The 19,471-nt window shown below is 34.0% G+C and overlaps 1 protein-coding gene across 2 annotated transcripts in view; it reads left to right on the forward strand.

Annotated features, from left to right (window-relative positions):
* Positions 1 to 19,471, forward strand: part of LOC141386956 (uncharacterized) — a 276,857-nt gene that overhangs the window by 219,380 nt on the left and 38,006 nt on the right. For both annotated transcript variants that reach the window (XM_073955870.1, XM_073955871.1), the window contains one exon: positions 14,226 to 15,167. In XM_073955870.1, the coding sequence (XP_073811971.1) occupies positions 14,226 to 15,167 (942 nt within the window). The remainder of the gene's footprint in view (positions 1 to 14,225; positions 15,168 to 19,471) is intronic.

A 19,471-nucleotide genomic window follows, 5' to 3' on the forward strand; every position in this document is an offset into this window, starting at 1 on the left:
TGCTGTTTCAACTTCTCTTCGACTGATGGGATTTCCTGTAAGAGATTGTTGAGTCCGTTGTTCAAGAGTTGTTCGATTTTCATCTGTAAAAATTTGTTTTATATAATCTCTCCAAATAGTCTTCTTTTCTTCTGTATCAAACACAGGATCATTATTATCATTATATAGTACTTTTAATGAGTTTTGCGGTATACACCAGCCATTTCTTTTAACTTTTTATGGAGATTAAAGTCGTCGTGAAGGCTTTTCAATCGTTCAATCTCCTGACATTGCTTATTTATATGATTGTTTTTTGCCATGCGTATAGCGACTTGGATTTCCCTGTTTAGTTCCCAATACAGTTCAAAGTTCTTGTTTTTATGTTTTCGTCTCTCTTCCATCATGTTGAGAATATCCTGTGTCATCCATTCCTTCTGTGTAGATTTTTTGCCGTATCCGAGGGTATTATCTGCTAGGGGTTTGAGCGTAGTCCTTAGTGCGTTCCACAAGTCGTCAATGTTTTCAGTATTTATATTTCTTAGTTCTCGATTTATATTATCTCGAAGATTTGCTTTCAAGGTGGTATTTTCAAGTTTTGCCACATTGAGTTTACGACGGATATTCTTTTTTCTATTTGCAACAATTTTTGTGCGCAACTGCATCATCAGAAGATTGTGATCTGAAGGAACATCAGCGCCTGGATATGTTGAGCATTTCTTAACCGAGGATCCGAATCTGGCATTAATTAATATAAAATCTATTTGGTTTCTCACAATATTGTCCCTTCTATCCTGTGGCGATTTCCATGTGTATAGTCGTCTTGGGGGAAGGCAGAACATTGTGTTTGTTACCATCATTTTATGTTCTTGACAGAACTGAATTAGTCTATCACCCCTGTCATTTCTTTCGCCTAGGCCATAGTTTCCTGTTACGCCTTGGCACTTTTCTGCTCCTATTTTAGCGTTAAAATCGCCTTGAATTATTGTAATTTCGTGCCTCTTTGTCATTCTTAGTAAGTCTTCAATTTCCTCGTAAAAAGCTTCAATTTCATGATTACCTTTGTCCGCAGTAGGTGCGTATACTTGGATTATGTTCATGTCAATTGGTTTACATTTAATTTTAAGTAGCATAGTGCGATCCGATTTGAAGATAGAACCCTTTACGCATTGCGCTATGTTACTTTTTACTATAATCCCGACACCGTTTCTGTGATTTTCGCTGGAGTTGCCAGAGAAGTATATTTTCATGTTTTGGGAGCTAAATTCGCCGCTTTGTGGCCACCAGGTCTCACTTATTCCGAGTATATCGATGTTTAATCTGTTCATTTCCATAATAGTGTTGGCTAGTTTTCCTGCTTCATAGAGACTCCTTACATTCCATGTAGCAATTCTTAAATGTTGTTTTTTACCTCCGGGGATTCTTAGCACCCTTGTGTTGCCGGAGACTAAGGGCCGTGTATTTATTTCATCATTCATAATTGATAATTGTATAGTTTTTAGGGAGAGAGGTACTTCAGCGGGTTCCCCTTGCCATCTGGAGGGTTTATAGTTTTCCTTCTACATATTCAGCCGCTCCTCCTGGAGTTCAGACGCTGTTTGCCGCCGCCAACTGTTGATCAGACGCTGCCTTTTTTCCTTTTTTCTTTTGGTTCGCCCCGCATATTTTATTTTTGCGGTACCCGCCATATCTGATGAGCGTTCCCCTATCCACCACCTGGGGAGGCGTCCGATGGGAGAGAAAAGGAAAAAAATAACTCCACACGGAAAAAAGTGTTTAACAACATTAAAAAAATATATTTTTTTAAAAGAGTTCGATTTGTTGCTTTTGATATGCACAACACTGTATATGTAGATTTTGTTTTTATTTCTGATATGGCTCTCATTTATGGAACATAGTTGTACAAATGTACATTCAAATTAGTAGTATTTCGCAAAGGATACGTAACGGCAGTCGCACGATAGTTTGCGAATATATATGAACGCCTTTTTAGGCGGAAGTGAGTGACTGCTTTCCTTTCGTACGGGTTTTCGTGCGACATACATACATGAACATTTTCAGCCTGAGCACGGTTCGATGCCACTGCTTCAAATTTTTTTTTTTGAAATTTTCACATTTTTCTTAATTACTAGAGATGGTATTAACCGGGTAAATACCCATTTCTGGGTATTTATTTGGACATTTACTATATTAAATCGCCAATACAACATCTTACACCCTATTTCTGGGTTTAGGTTGTGAAATCGTTTCAAAATGGATAGTTTTAAAATACTTTAAACAAGTGGGTAAATACCCGACTATTTACGCAAGTGTTGGGTAAAAACTCTTTAACTGCCGAACCACTTGACGTAGGCTGGCGAAATGTGGCTCAAATCTTACCTATATCAAGAGAACATCTGGTATTGAAAATGGGTCTCTGGGTCCATGTTTTGATATAGCCCCCATATAACCGTACCTCCCGATTTAAGGTATTTTTACCTACTAGCCAATCATATTGACTGAAATTTGGCACAGTGAGTTCTCAATATGTAGAAAATATTCTTGCAAAAATTTGTCAACATAGGTCCACGTTTTCTAATAGCCCCCATATAAGGGTACCCCGATTTCGAGTATTTACCCAAATCTTGGGTAAAAACTCTTTAACTGCCGAACCACTTGACGTAGGCTGCCAAGATTTAGCTAATTTTCTTTTTTATATGAACAGAATTTCTAATATTAAAAATGGGGTCTTTGGGTCCATGTTTTATTAACTGTAACTCCAAATCCAATTAGAAATTTATTTCGACAAATTTGTTGTTCACATTATTTACGGTATTGAGGTAATACTGGGAATAATATAAACAAAGTTATATCCTGCTTAAGAAAATATTAAGATTCTGTATGGCAGACGTTGTAGAAATAATTATTCACAGTTTTCCCTTCGGTTTTTAGGGTTTTCATTTGATCGGTTTCTTAAAATCCGATGCCTCCGTTCCTTTTTTAAATTGATTCCACTTCTTATCGTCTTCTAGAAATAAATCTCTTTACCACAAGTATTTGCAAGAAATCTTTGCCTCGTAATATAAAAACGTATTCAGTTTCTCAGCAGACTTTCAAAAGCAGACTAATGAATTATTTCAATGAACTTCCGTAAAAAAATACGTATCTTTTCTATTTCTGTCGACATTGGCAATTTGTCACTATTTGATTTGTTAACTGCTTCATATTTTTCACTTTTCGTAAAAAAATATTCGTTATGGATTTAATTACTTGTATGCGTTATTATAAGTCGATTTTGTAACTCAGATTGAAAAGCTAAACATTTTTCGCTAAAATTGTGCGCAAATATCCAACGTAGAAGCTTCAATTTGAAATTCACAAATGCAAATTTGCAATCTTGGATGTATAAATAGGAGCTCCAAATGGCGAAAATTGTCTAGCAATAACAACATATGCCTGAAGATGTTAACCTAACCAGTTAACGAAACGATCGTCGCATTGCGGTTGATGTGTGTGTAGGACTTCCTAGATATCAATTTTTCAATGTAATCTCAATAAGTCATATAGCTCGATTAATTAAATTAATTAAAAACCTCACAAATAATGGCCTTCGCCCTAAAAAGGCAAAAGTTAAAAATAAAAGTAATTATAGTAGTTATAAAATCAATGTTATTTGTTTTTTAAAGTATAATCCCTGATGATGATCGACAATGCCGATCGAAATATTGGAAAAATAAAATGGTATAAAAACAAAATTAAAATGGTTTTTCATTCTACTGACCTCGAGCCAAACTAAACTAAATAGGAAATCTGAGTACAAAGATCAACAAAAACAACACAAAAATTAATTTTTTTATAAAATATAAAATAATTTTGTTTTTTCAAAATAGTCTGGCTTAATCCCATTGTTGCTGTTTTAATATTTTAAAACAACTATTTATACCCTACACCACTATGTGGGGAGGGTATTATAAGTTGGTTTTGGCCAAAAAGTTTGTAACGCATCGAAATAATGGTCGTAGACCCATACTTATATATACCAAAATGAATGTCTCGACGAGCTGAGTCGATCTGTGTGTCCGTCAGTCAGCCCGTCTGTCCGTCTGTCCATCTAAGCCTTGTAATCACGCTACAGGTCGCAATTTTGATCGGATCGCCAAATTTTGGATGTTGATGGGGGTCCCGGAGGGGAAGAAGCCTATTGATGGTCGTGATGGTCGGTTAATGGTGGTGATGGTCGGTTAATATTTAGGGGTCGGAATGGGCAAAAAACTTATGTGGATAAAAAGACAACGTTTTTTTCCAAAGCGAATATCTCAGCTTATATACGGGGTATATCAAAAGCAAAACCTGACAATAAAAGTAGAAAATATCACCTTTCTAATGATGTAAAGTAGGTTCTCGTAGGTGATCAAACAACGAAGATATCACAATAGTCGCAAATAAAACCCAAATTTTCATTTTTGCGATTTTAATTATAATAACGATTATCACAGCTTTGGTTGGGGACTTTCCAAAAGCAAAGCCCGGCTATGAAAGTAGAAGATCCCATCTTTACAATGATGTAAACTAGGTCGGCGTAGGTGACCAAATAACGGAGATTTCGCAATAGTCGGTAATACATACCATTTTTCCACTTTTTTGGAAATCACGCTGCAGGTCGCAATTTTGATCGGATCGTCACGAAATTTTGAGGGTTAATGGGGTTCACACAGATGAAGAAGCCTATTGATTTTGGTGATGGTCGCATAATATTTAGGGGTCGTAATGGGCAAAAAACTTATTTGGAGAAAAAGACAGCGTTTTTTTTCCTAAGCGAATATGTCAGCTTCAATATGATGTATACCAAAAGCAGAACCTGGCCATGAAAGTAGAAATTATCGCCTTTCTAATGATGTAAAGTAGGTTTTCGTAGGTAATCAAACAACGAAGATATCGCAATAGCCGCTAATAGAACACAACTTTTCATTTTTGCGATTTTAATAATAATGACGAGTACACAGCTTTGGTTCGGGGCCTTCCAAAAGCAAAGTCTGACAATGAAAGTAAAAATCCCATCATTACAATGATGTAAAGCAGGTTGGAGAAGGTATCCAAATAACGGAGATATCGCAATAGTCGGTAATACATCCCATTTTTCCACTTTTTTGGAAATCACGCTACAGGTCGCAATTTTAATTGTATCGTGACGAAATTTTGGGTGTTATTGGGGGTCCCACAGAGGAAAAAACCTTTTGATTTTTGATAATGGTCGGATATTATTCAGGGGGGGAAATATTTGGAAAAAAGACCAACGTTTTATTTCAAAGTTAATATCTCCCTTCTGTAGGAGGTATATCGAAAGCAAAACCTGGCAAGGAAAGTAGAAAATATCACCTTTACAACGATGTGAAGTAGGTTGTCATAGATGGTCAAACAACAGAGATATCGCAATAGTCGGTAATGCATCCCTTTTTCCAGTTTTGTGCAATCACACTACGAAATTTTGATCGGATCCTCACGAAATTTTGGGGGTCTAACAGAGAAAGAAGCCTATTGATGGTTGGCATGCATCCCACTTTTCCATTTTTTATTTGGGTTGTAATGTCGATGCACTTAAATGCGTTTCAAAAAAATGTACCTGTGTTAATGAAGACATTCAGAGCAAAGGCGCTAAGCTATCCCAATTTTAATATTTTGAATTTTATTAGTCAAAAGCTTATGAACAGGGGTAGTGGTGTAGGGTATCACATAGTCGGCCCCGACCCTACTATAGCCTTGGCTCACTTGTTTATTAGTGGAAAAGATTTGGCATTGCTCGCCAAGGGGTAAGGCAGGGAATACTGTAGTTTCGATCCACGCCAGTGGATCTCATCAGTTCCCTTGTTTCTTGTTTGTGGATATTCTCCACCGAATTGAATTGAATTGTTTTCGCAATTGTTTTCGCAGACACTTTCGTCGGAATTGTATGAGGTTGCCAAGGAAAAACTTCTCATTGAACTTTTTTCTTTGCTTACCTTTATACTTCGAGCTGACGATTGATGTTTGGGTATAAAAAGTTTCTTGTTGAAGAAGTTATTGAAAAATAACTTCGGTGGAGAATATCCACAAACAAGAAACTATAGTATTCCCTGCTTTACCCCTTGGCGAGCAATGCCAAATCTGTTCCACTAATAAAATAGTTGTTTTAAAATATTAAAACAACAACAATGGGATTAAGTCAGACTATTTTGAAAAAACAAAATTGCAAACGCTATCCCAATAAAAAAAACGCCACAATCAAATATAAAATAATTTAATACAGACAAAAAAAATACATATCTATACCATCAATTTGGAATATAAATAACAGAAAGAAATACTCACCACGGGAATGACTAAATTGCAGGAACATGCACAAATAATACTAAAGACTTCAATCGTTCTCAAACAACTGACTACATTTTTCACTTCTATCGATTATCTTTAAAACTAACGGGAATTGTCGTTACATTGACAGATTACATATAAACAAAAAACCGGTTTAAAGCATTTTTTTCATAATAAACATTATTTATTTTGAAATATTAATGAATATCACAGCCTGTTCATGTATGTCGACCGAAAGGTTTCTTGCGCTTCCGAAGTGGAAAAAATTCATTTTCTGTTCATGTAAACGCCTTCGAAATGAAAATATATGCGACCGACAAGCCATACGAAATAACACGTAAACGTACACTTTTCCATTAAATTTGGGTTTATGTATTTTGGAAGGACTGTCTCTTATAGAAAGAGAATGTCAAAATCACTCACTTGCTTTGTAGCTGCCGAGTAGAACGTAAACTCGCGAATAACACCGAAAATCTTCAAACAAATTTATGCAACACATTCTTGAAACAAAATAAAAATTTTATAGACACTTTTTTATTGGAGTTTCATTCATTATTTTGAAGAAATCAATAAAATAAAATAATTCAAAATACCGACACATTTTATTTTTCAAACAAAACAAATCACACATATTCCAATGTTTGTATGTATATGTGGATTTTGTTTTCATTTCTCATTTGGCTCTCATTTATGGAACATAGTTGTACAAATGTACATTCAAATTAGCAGTATTTCGCCTAGGATACGTAACGGCAGTCGCACGATAGTTTGCGAAATACATGAACGCATTTTTAGACGGAAGCGAGTGAATGCTTTCCTTTCGTACAGGTTTCCGTGCGACATACATGAACAGGCGGTCAGTGTTTTTTGAGCACAGAACTATTAGGTACATGCCATGGTAATGAGAATTTCCACCTTGCGATAAATTTTTTTCATATAAATATATAGAATATTTTTTTTCTTATTCCGTTTCTAAGAATTTAAATTCTATAAATATTTTTAACCCTAAATGCATCGGGACACAGAAACCAGTCTTTTCGCAATATTCACCCATATACCGATTTTGACTTTTGCTCGATAGCTTTCAACATCTTTAGATTTGATCTATGACTCAATTTTTAATTCACAATAAGACATAAATCACTCGATACGCTGTCAAATATTCCGTTTTGTCATGTGTTCGTTATTTGGAAATGTGTTAATAAATTCCTGATGGAAATTTCGACATAGCTTGCCTCTTTATGCGTTCGCCTGGTGAAATTTGCTATAAAGCCTTTGTTGGATGTATAAAATGTTCCGGCACAGAATTTTTAGTACAGGTCCCCGTTTTGATATAGCCCATATAGAACTGTACCTCCCGCTTTTCGATATTTTGAAAATTTTAATCCTTTTTACGCCGGATTTCCCCAACTGGCAACCCTATTTCCATTTTTCTATGATCCGAAATATTTGCATTCGGCATCCCTAATTCTGTCCAGAATTGTGTTTTGTATGCTCTCATTCTCTCTCTGAATTGTGATACTTAGCATTTCCTTATAGTTTTTCTTGTAAATAAATCACTTGTAAACTAAACATCAACCAGTACTGTTGGTAAGAAATCGTTCTGTTTTACTAAATTCAATAAAGAAGAACCGTTACTGTTCCTATTTCCAAATTCTAATACATCGCATTTTCTTTCCTTTTTCCATTTCTATATTCCTTGGTGGATGAATTCTGAGGAAAATATTTCCATTACTGAAATATTTTCGAGGCTCACAGCAAGAAACCAACCGCCCTTCATTCTAGTGAGAACACCCACAATTGGCGTTTTCAAATCCCATTATCCAACCGAAACGGCTGAAATTAGTTTTCAATAAAATTTATAAATTTATTTGCTAAATCGGCGATAATCTACCAGATTTTCTATACAAAAATAAATCCTCGTATATATTTTTGCACAAGAAACAAGGTAGATGCATCGGTGAATTGCTACAACAAAAATAATTTAAAATGTCAAAATGTGTAAACAAGGCGAAAAAAAACAATTTAATTTGAAATACAAAGTTGATATTTTTGAACCAAGACTAATATTTACGATGTCTAAACGATAAAATAATTCATTATATGCTCATTAGTTAGCATTAGTAACATATTGTGCCAACATTTTCAATATTAAAAAATAATTTTGTAATTTGCCGTATGTTTTTTGAGACGAATTCAATTTACAACAACTTCTTTAGACGTTTCAAATTCTATTAAATCCTTCTTTGTTTTCGACCAATGTTTTTGTTATTTTTAAATAGTTGGTTATTGTCAGTTATAGTTTTAAATGATAATAAAAAGAATTTTATTTCATTTTTGCTCGAAGTTTCGTCGGTTTTTTTTTTTAACTTTATCAAGAGCGTCTTTTATTTGAAATTCTGGTAACAAAGTAAATGAAAATTAAAATTTTTTAGTATATGTCTTGTTGTTAATTATTGCACTTAAGTTTAACTCACTTTTCTTATTTCTTCATCGTTATTTATTCCTTATAGTATGAAAAACTGGACTCCACAACATATAATTAATGCAATAAATAATAAATAAAATCACAGTTAAACTTAAGCTACTTTTATCACAGAACCGTTCCTACATTATCGCAATTGAATACTGAAGCTTAGTGTTATCTTTGTCTTCTTTTGTGTTTATTGATTTTGTTATCCTCTGTTGTATTCGTAGGTTCTCCTTTTTCTCCCTATCCAAAATTTTTAAATTTTGAAGATCTGCTGTGTGCTTAATTTCCTTTATGTGTTGTGAAAGCGCGGCTTTTTCAGTTCCTTTATTGATATCTGTTTCATGTTCTCTCACTCTCACACTTAACAGACGTTTTGTTGTGCCTACGTACACTCTCCCGCATTCTGCATTGTCATTACCCTTACAAGTTATTTCATGTACTACATTGTTTTGTTTAAGTTTCTCTTCTTTTGTTTTGGTTCGCTTAAATATCGTTTGCAGCGTCTCGTTTGATTTGTGTGCTATCATTGTTGTTGTTCTTTTTATGATATTTTTTAAGTTCTTTGATTCTGTTAGATTGCGTAAATATGGTACACTGATAAAAAGTTGTGCTTTGGTTTCACTATTATTATGGTTTTTAATTTTATTGTTTTTCGGATTGCTAATTATATTATTTATTATGTTTTGCGGGTAACTGTTTTTTTTTTCAGTATTCCTATGAATTTTTTAATATTTTTGTCCATGAACTTTTCGTCCGTTATTAAATTTATCTTGTTAAAGAGGCTTTTCGCAGTATTAATTTTCATAGTTTTTGGTTGTGTTGAGTGAAAGTTAATGATTCGTCCTGAAGAAGTATGTTTCGTATACCATTCTGTTACCACCTCCTCATCTCTTATTATCCACATACGAAGGTATGGTAGTTTTTTGTTATTTTCCTTTCTATTGTAAATTTGAGTTTCTGGTGGTAGTTATTTAATAGATTGAGGATAATGTTTTCATCGTTTTTGTTTATGATCGCAAAAATGTGGTCCACATATTTCGTCAGAAGTTTAATTTTAATACCATTTTTGTAAAGTTCCGTAATAACATCATAATGTCTAGTACGATATCTGCTATCGTAGGTGACAGGGGATTGCCCATTGGCATACCATACGTCTGTTGGTAGAATTTATCGTTGCATTTAAAATAGTTGTTCTCCTTCAGTTTAAATTTTTCAAAAACGTAGCATTGTACATTTACTGAGGAGGCTATTGGTCTTAATGGAATGATGTCCTTGTGTATCTTTGGCAGCCCATACAGTTCTGGCGCTACTGCAGCTATACTGGTTAGTTGTATCTTCTCCCATTTTGTTATTAAGTTTTTCTTATGAAGATCGGTTACTATATTATTGTTTTGTTTTTCAAGTTTTGTTGTCGGATCGTCTCTGATTAGTTTGTATGTTGATTTTTATTAAATCCAGTTGAGGCTTTATAGCTAGTCTTAATGAGATATAACGCAGTATTTTCGTGATGTTTCTCTAAATTCAGTATGTTCTTAAGAAACTTGCAAACAAACATACTCTCACAAGGCTGAATTGTGGTGGAGACCAAGGGTTTACCATTTACATTTACCATCGATCCCATCCGATGTCAAAGTTCAAATTTTTTTATCTTTCTCGAAAAGTGACTGAAGAAAAAAAATATATATACAGTATAGTCTCGATAATTTGGACACTCGTTAATCCGGACAACGCGGTAATCCGGACACTAGAATTTTTTACATTGTAGACTATAATCCGGACATCTCATATTTTTCGTACCACGATAATCCGGACATCAATATTTTGTTCCTATCTTGAGCATTAGATTCTTAGATTGGTGTATAAATAAATAAATAAGTTTTTGAAAGTTGTCGGTTCACATCTCGTATTTCTGACTGTTGACTCAGTTATACATGCAATATGGAATTAACTATCTGAATCTGTCGAAGGATTTTTCTATCATTGATGACCGACTATGATAAGCAAAAGTAGCGTTGCGTAGCCTAGTTCTCTTAAAAATCGATGATGGATGTTCCTTTCCTCTAAAGGAATTAGCCTTCTGATTAGCGAGAAAGTCCCTTGGGAGCATGTAATGTATTCCAAGGATATTTTACCTAGAAATGTTTAGAACATTTAAAGCGTTGGGATTAATAGCATAGTTTTTAGATTTAGATTTTTTAGAACCTCTAACTCATTTTTGAGTTATTAAAAAAATCGGTCAAATTAACATTTGATAGCGCACTTGCAATAGGCAGAACATAACGATTATTTTTTGGTCGCCACCTTACTGACAAATTTGAATTTTACGCATTTTTGTCGGTAACGCAAAAAATGAAATGCATATTTTAATAAATTATTATTTTTTTATATTCATTCTTTGATATACAAAATGCAACCAACAGATTTTAATTTCATATTGTCTTATTCGAAGGCTATAACATTTATATAAAACAATACTATATTTTGGTGATAAAAGTTGCTGATATTCATAGAAATGCCTAAACTACATATATTCACCATAATGAGATGAGTGCATTTGAATATCTCATCTCAAGCGTAAGATGCTCATGACCCATGGACACTGAAAATCAATATGTCTACATGGGCTACGATTCGATTTGCGTTATATAAAAAATAATATATTTGGCTTTGAATATCGTGAAGAGGACATGGGTTCTTAACGTCACACGATAAAACAATCAGAAAAGATTTTTTATTTTTACATTGCCTCGGAACATGCATTAATTAGAGGGCCAATCACCATCGTCTAATTACCGCAGAAATATATTTTTAAAATTCACTCAAATATCAGAAGCATAGCAACTTATAACCAAAGCAATTGAAATGTTTGTGAACAAGGATTCAGAAAATAGCATTTTTTATTACATTTTACTTAGTTTTTTCGTAAAAAGACTGATTTTGATATTTCATTACATAATAATAATAACATCATTGATATGACATTGGTACAGTCAAATTGTTAACAACCACCTTCGATTGAATTTTTATGCAAAATTTAGAAGAAAAAAATTCTAAAAAACTTTTTTGATTTTTCAAAATAGTCTGGCTTAATCCCTTTTGTTGTTTTAATATTTAAAACAACAAGTTTATTAGTGGAGAAGGTTTGGCATTGTTCGCCAAGGGGTAAGGCAAGGAAGACTAGTTTCGATCCACGCCACTGGATCTCATCAGTTCCCTTTGTTTCTTGTTTGTGGATATTCTCCACCGAAGTTATTTTTCAATAACTTCTTCAACAAGGAACTTTTTATACCCAAACATCAATCGTCAGCTCGAAGTATAAACGTAAACAAAGAAAACCCTTCAATGAGAAGTTTTTCTTTGGTAACCTAACACAACTCCGACGAAAGTGTTTACGAAACAAAGCAAACCTTCTTCCACTCGTATGTGTCGTTGATTTTTTCAACAAATGCACATACCCAAATGCTGTTTGGTAGCTTATATACCAACAACACACAAAACCGTGCCAGTGTTTCTCAAATAGAACATTGGTGGCGTTTATTTAATTGGGATAGCTGTTACAATTTTGATTTTTCAAAATAGTCTGGCTTAATCCCTTTTGTTGTTTTAATATTTAAAACAACAAGTTTATTAGTGGAGAAGGTTTGGCATTGTTCGCCAAGGGGTAAGGCAAGGAAGACTAGTTTCGATCCACGCCACTGGATCTCATCAGTTCCCTTTGTTTCTTGTTTGTGGATATTCTCCACCGAAGTTATTTTTCAATAACTTCTTCAACAAGGAACTTTTTATACCCAAACATCAATCGTCAGCTCGAAGTATAAACGTAAACAAAGAAAACCCTTCAATGAGAAGTTTTTCTTTGGTAACCTAACACAGTTACCAAAGAAAAACTTCTCATTGAAGGGTTTTCTTTGTTTACGTTTATACTTCGAGCTGACGATTGATGTTTGGGTATAAAAAGTTCCTTGTTGAAGAAGTTATTGAAAAATAACTTCGGTGGAGAATATCCACAAACAAGAAACAAAGGGAACTGATGAGATCCAGTGGCGTGGATCGAAACTAGTCTTCCTTGCCTTACCCCTTGGCGAACAATGCCAAACCTTCTCCACTAATAAACTTGTTGTTTTAAATATTAAAACAACAAAAGGGATTAAGCCAGACTATTTTGAAAAATCAAAATTGTAACAGCTATCCCAATTAAATAAACGCCACCAATGTTCTATTTGAGAAACACTGGCACGGTTTTGTGTGTTGTTGGTATATAAGCTACCAAACAGCATTTGGGTATGTGCATTTCTTGAAAAAATCAACGACACATACGAGTGGAAGAAGGTTTGCTTTGTTTCGTAAACACTTTCGTCGGAGTTGTGTTAGGTTACCAAAGAAAAACTTCTCATTGAAGGGTTTTCTTTGTTTACGTTTATACTTCGAGCTGACGATTGATGTTTGGGTATAAAAAGTTCCTTGTTGAAGAAGTTATTGAAAAATAACTTCGGTGGAGAATATCCACAAACAAGAAACAAAGGGAACTGATGAGATCCAGTGGCGTGGATCGAAACTAGTCTTCCTTGCCTTACCCCTTGGCGAACAATGCCAAACCTTCTCCACTAATAAACTTGTTGTTTTAAATATTAAAACAACAAAAGGGATTAAGCCAGACTATTTTGAAAAATCAAAATTGTAACAGCTATCCCAATTAAATAAACGCCACCAATGTTCTATTTGAGAAACACTGGCACGGTTTTGTGTGTTGTTGGTATATAAGCTACCAAACAGCATTTGGGTATGTGCATTTGTTGAAAAAATCAACGACACATACGAGTGGAAGAAGGTTTGCTTTGTTTCGTAAACACTTTCGTCGGAGTTGTGTTAGGTTACCAAAGAAAAACTTCTCATTGAAGGGTTTTCTTTGTTTACGTTTATACTTCGAGCTGACGATTGATGTTTGGGTATAAAAAGTTCCTTGTTGAAGAAGTTATTGAAAAATAACTTCGGTGGAGAATATCCACAAACAAGAAACAAAGGGAACTGATGAGATCCAGTGGCGTGGATCGAAACTAGTCTTCCTGGCCTTACCCCTTGGCGAACAATGCCAAACCTTCTCCACTAATAAACTTGTTGTTTTAAATATTAAAACAACAAAAGGGATTAAGCCAGACTATTTTGAAAAATCAAAATTGTAACAGCTATCCCAATTAAATAAACGCCACCAATGTTCCAATTCTAAAAAACAATTTTGGAACCAATTAACAAACTCTTCACACAAACGCGTTGTAACATGCGTTCGATTTGTGTTGTTTCGCATTGCGTTGAAGTTTGTCGGAAACAATTATTAACGCAAATCGAGGTATTAGTGTATATTTCCGTAGCTGTTGTGTATTTAATTATATTATAGATTCTTAATATCAAATTGACTTTTATAATAATATTATAGTTTCCTCTCTCTAAACAGGTGGAAATAAAACTAGAAAAAATGTTTGCCGGCATTGAAGACGAACAATGTATGAAATCAAATAACACACATATCACGTCGAAACCATGTTACCAGATAACGAATTTGCCAGAAAAAACTTTTCAAACTAAAGCAGCTGTGAAATCTACAGATTGCATTCATGCCCCAAAACAGGATCCGTTCTCCTTAGCCTCTGGTGAGAAAGGTGTGACCGATAATGAGACAACACTGTTAAAAAGTAAAGAAGTTCTTAAAAGTCATGCAGTTGATAGTGTTCAGACATCTAAAGATATTGAAGATGTAGAATGGAGAGAAAAAACTTTTGCAACAAAACTATTTGATTCTCGTAAAAATATAATTGGCATTACAAAAGATGGCTCTACAAATGTGAATAATATAGGAAAGAAAAAAACATTATTAAAAAAAAAGATTGTCAATGAAACTAAAACTAAATTTAAAAAGAAGGCAGGAAACTTAAAATTTAGCCGACAAAAAATCCGAAATAGAATCGGAAATCCTTGCTCATCTTCAGACAACGATAATGAAACAGATGAAAAAAATCAACAGTCTCGAGATATGGATACAAAATATAGGTCTCCTTACGTTTTCATAAAACATGGAGGACAAATAAGTATTGTAAATACCGCAACGGCCGATGATAACAATGATAAAAGTTATAAGTTGAAGAAAGTTCATGATCGAAAAAATGTAAAAGGAACGTATTCTTCAACACTAAGCAATAAATATGACGCTGATACTCCAGACTCATCATGGATTTGCGTTTTCTGCAAAAGAGGTCCCCATAGAAAGGGGTTGGGAGACTTATATGGACCTTACGTTGTGTCATTAGAAACAGATGAATACAGATGTGTAACCAAATTAAATGCCGGATTTTCTGACGCGGAAGGAGTAACAACCTGCACTTCTCATCCTATGAAATCGGTAATAAATATGTGATAAAACAGAAATAAAACTTTATTTGTAATACTTTATATAAAGGTTCTTCAACCACATATAATGTTTAATGTAGATGAAACCATTTTTCAAGGCATAAAATATTGTTTTATCCTATTCAACTACTTTCGGGCATTGGGCGAACGTTATTAGATATTGTTGAAACAGCGTCTCATTTTTACACCGCATAATGTTTGGAGATGAAAGTGATCTAACGATAACTTCACAAGTAAAATGTACTTGAAGTAACTTATCTCAACTAATTTAACTCTCTTGATGCAAGCAAGAACTTTGGCGGGAAAAAAATTAATTTAACAATTAAAGGTTGTTTACGAAAATTATTTGATTTTCCATTACTACAAAAACAATTATTTTTCCATTAACGCCTAGTCATCCACATGGTGTTCCTCCTACTTCATCGGTGCACCGCTTTTTACTGGGATTTTATACCTTACAAATAAAAATATAGTCACAACAATCTATAAAATAAGTTATTTTACTTACTTCTCGTTTTCCATAATTTATCTAGTAATTTCTTCACTTTTTTTAATTTGTATTTTTTAATAACTAAATATTTGTTTATGTTCTTGCGACAAAAATACAAAATCCGCAATAGAGCATTTGAATTTAAATCAGCTGTTCGAACTTGCAAGTTCTTACAAGAGAAATTTTGCTTACAAATACTTGTAAGTTCTCAGTCACAGATCTGTAAAAAATGCTCTTGTACAAATTTTTTGGCTATCGTACGCACCTATTGTATGGTAATTTTTGAGAAAGTTTTCTACAAGATTAAAGAATGTGTTTGACACCGACAACAGCTACATTTATTGTCCGTACTCTTATTAAACAGGTGTTAGGATCGTTTGCCACAAGCGTTAGTTTCTTATCAGATAAGACCATGGCCCAATTATACCCAGCAAAAAAGTTAGGAAGTAGTGCAATGCAGAGTTATGATTTCACAACATCTTTGAATGCAGTCCACACAGAGTTATGAAAAATGCACTCCGTTCAATACATTTTAGAAGCACTCGCTTAAAGATTCCTACAGGCACAAGTCAATTTGTTGATCCCTACAAAAGACGTCGCAGTCTTTTTTCCAAATATTAAAAAGAGTGTCTAGAATTCTAAGAATTTGTTTAAAAAATAAAGAAATACAAACTAAAGTCGCGAACATTGCGGTAATTCACGAGACGGAAATTAGTTTTGGAGTGGAGTTGGAGTAAATTTCGAAATCTGAGCTGGAGTGGGAGGACAATATGTATAAAAAATAATAAATATATATTATTTATTCTGGGATATTTGCATTTTTATAGCATCTTTAGACGGCACTTAAATGCAATCCAAAACACTGCATCAAATGCAGTGATTTGGATCGAAAATGGATTGCATCCCAGCTGTATGCTGTGGAAGCAAAATGGAGAGCATCATAGCTGAGTGCTCTCTTGTAAAATTCATAAGTGAATTCATAGGAAAAGATGTACTCCAACGGGAAATGTACTGCACACTTGTACTAATTAATTGCATTTTTCAGCCTCTTTTCCCCAACTTCCCCAAAATGTTTCCCCAAAATTCCTCAGATTCTATTGAATTTCCCCAAAAAAAAATCCCCAAACATTTTTTAACAAATAATTACAAATATCAAAAGTAGTTTTATTTTACTATTGAAATTCATTTCATCCATTTTATTTTACATAAGCGACTTAAAAATGAGAAAACGTCAACAAAAAGTTTGTACTAAATAATACTTCATTCAAATTTGTACATTGAAATTCAATTAAATTGGTTTCACATTCGTAAAGTACTTATTCTTATACTTTTAATAGAGTTCATAATAGAAAAACTCTTTCTACGCATGCATTATTTGTAATTTCTTGAAATGGAGTCGACGCTGCTGCCTCTTTATATAAAAAAATATTACACCAAAATGTGTTTAAATCGTTAGCAGAATTATCTCCAAATATTTCTTTTCAATTTACAAGGGAATTTTATCCATTGCGATTCGTAAACACCCATGGAGGTTTTTGTGTTGTCAACTGTTTCGAAAAAGGTTCTTATAGAACTAAAATTGGATTGATCCCAGGAATTGCAGCAAATATTGGGGGAAATTGCTTGTATGATTAAAAAATGCATCCGTTTCAACATTTGTATTATCAAGCGCTTAAGATATTCGGCACAGGTCTTTTTAACATTAATATTTGTTGACTCATCCAAGCATTCATTTTTTTCAAAAGTAAAGCATAGATCCATGGCTCCCAATGGTGAAATATTGTGTGGTTACGGGAAGACTGGCAAAAAATGAACGGCCACACTATCAAGCAACCGATTATTTGAGCAAAACTGTGTGTGTTGCCCGCTTTATCGTGACGGTCTCAAAATTGGAGTGTAATTTATTATAAGCTGTTCCCGGGCCCGGTTTGTCGCTTTGAAAACTTAAATTAAGCATTTTTATCTTTTAAATGGAGCCATGAATGGAGCCATTGCTTATCAATCCAGTAGTGGAATTCTATAACTAATTTTTTTACCGACAAATATCGGTAACTTTAAACACACAGAATTATGAATGAAAATTATCAATAAAAGTTGACAGCACTGTTGCTTTCGGTAGGATTTAGCAAAAGCTTTATTTTAGTTAACTTACCGAAAATTTTCGTTAATTACCGAAATTATAAGCTAACTCGAAAAATGAGTTACAGAATTACACTACAGATATCATTTGGCAGTTAAGTCCCATTATGAAATTCAAAAAATTTTATTTCAATTCAACCCATTGTTTTAGTACAGGATCAATTGCATAACCGCATGATAACACTTCAAAAGCTGTTATAAATTATACCAACTGTGACCATTTAGTATATGACGCATGCTATTTGTGCGTTACTCGTGCGCTACTGTTAAAAAAGTTTAGATGATCTAAAATAAGTAGTAAAAAAGAATTTCCCCAAAAATCCCCAAATATTTTTCAGATTTCCCCAAAAATTCCGCAATTCCTCAAGTCGAATTATTTTTCCCCATTTCAGAAAAAATTTTCCAATTTGGGGAAAATCCCAATACTGAAAACGCTGATTTAAAATGTCAAAATTCATAAACGCAGGCCGTCCGCCGTAACGGAACGAATTTCTTTGCTGTCAATTAAAGGTAGATGCATACATAACATTTTCCGACAAAAAGTTGTTAACGCAGTTATTTTTGTTTGGCGAAACACAAAATGTCAGCTGATCAAACTTGAACAGCCAAAATAAGTTGTGTAAATAAAATTCTCATACAAAAAACAACAAATCTTGAAAGTTTAAGTGTACAACAAGCAATTTTTTTTCGATGCATCTACCTGTTTCTCTACAGCTTGACATTTCCCTACCTCACCGCGAATTCAAACGACAACTATGAATTTTGACAGCTCAAATCGAAATCGGCTGTTATTGAGAGAGGACCTATAATAATTGGGCCAAGGATAAGACTGTTCATTTTAGCTATGTGTGTCATGAAGATAGACTAAGATATTTGAATTCAGACCAAGATTTTCCATTATAGTGTTGCGGAATTAACATCCTTTAAATTCTTGAGGTGTTCCTCGAAAGTCTGTCCCATGACTACTATGTCACCTAAGTTTATAAGAAACAACTTCCGCTACAAACCTTTTAACACCCGCTCCTTCAGCATTTCAAAGAATTGCAGAGTTCGAATGGCATGACATTGAATTGCCAGAGACCTTGTCTATTTCGGCGATCTCTATTAGCCAGTAACCACGCTTCAGGTCGAGGGTGGATAACCATGAACTCCCAACTAATGAGTTCAATTGACGACACTATTCCTGGCAGCGGGTACCTATCTTTCTATTTGACATTTCGCCTATCAACTTCTAAACTTCATCTCTTTTCATGCTTCATCACTGATGTTCTTCCTTGATGCTCTTTTGTAAACGGGAATATAGAGGCATGTTTCCAAAACATCTGTAACGGTAGGTGATAAGTTGTGTGTCCACTAGGGTGATTTTAAAAATTGATGGAGTTTTTTTAGTTTTGTTAAAAGTTTAAGTACAATCGGAATATGTTAGCACGTGTCTCTGGGGCCTCAATATTTAGCTTATATTAAAATCTGACATCGATCTTTTGGTACCACATTTTTATTTTCATCAACTCAATAACTTGCATTAATTTCATCATTTCATCAAGGGATCCCTATCTGAATATGAATAACGAGATGTGGAACCGAGATGATTATGAAGGCGAATAATAAATGCACAAAGTCGCATACACATGATATGAAAACAATTTGTTGCTGGTACGTCGATTCTG

Source organism: Musca autumnalis, unplaced genomic scaffold, assembly GCF_047663935.1.
Source record: "Musca autumnalis isolate F117 unplaced genomic scaffold, ASM4766393v1 scaffold_5, whole genome shotgun sequence".
Taxonomy (NCBI): domain Eukaryota; kingdom Metazoa; phylum Arthropoda; class Insecta; order Diptera; family Muscidae; genus Musca; species Musca autumnalis.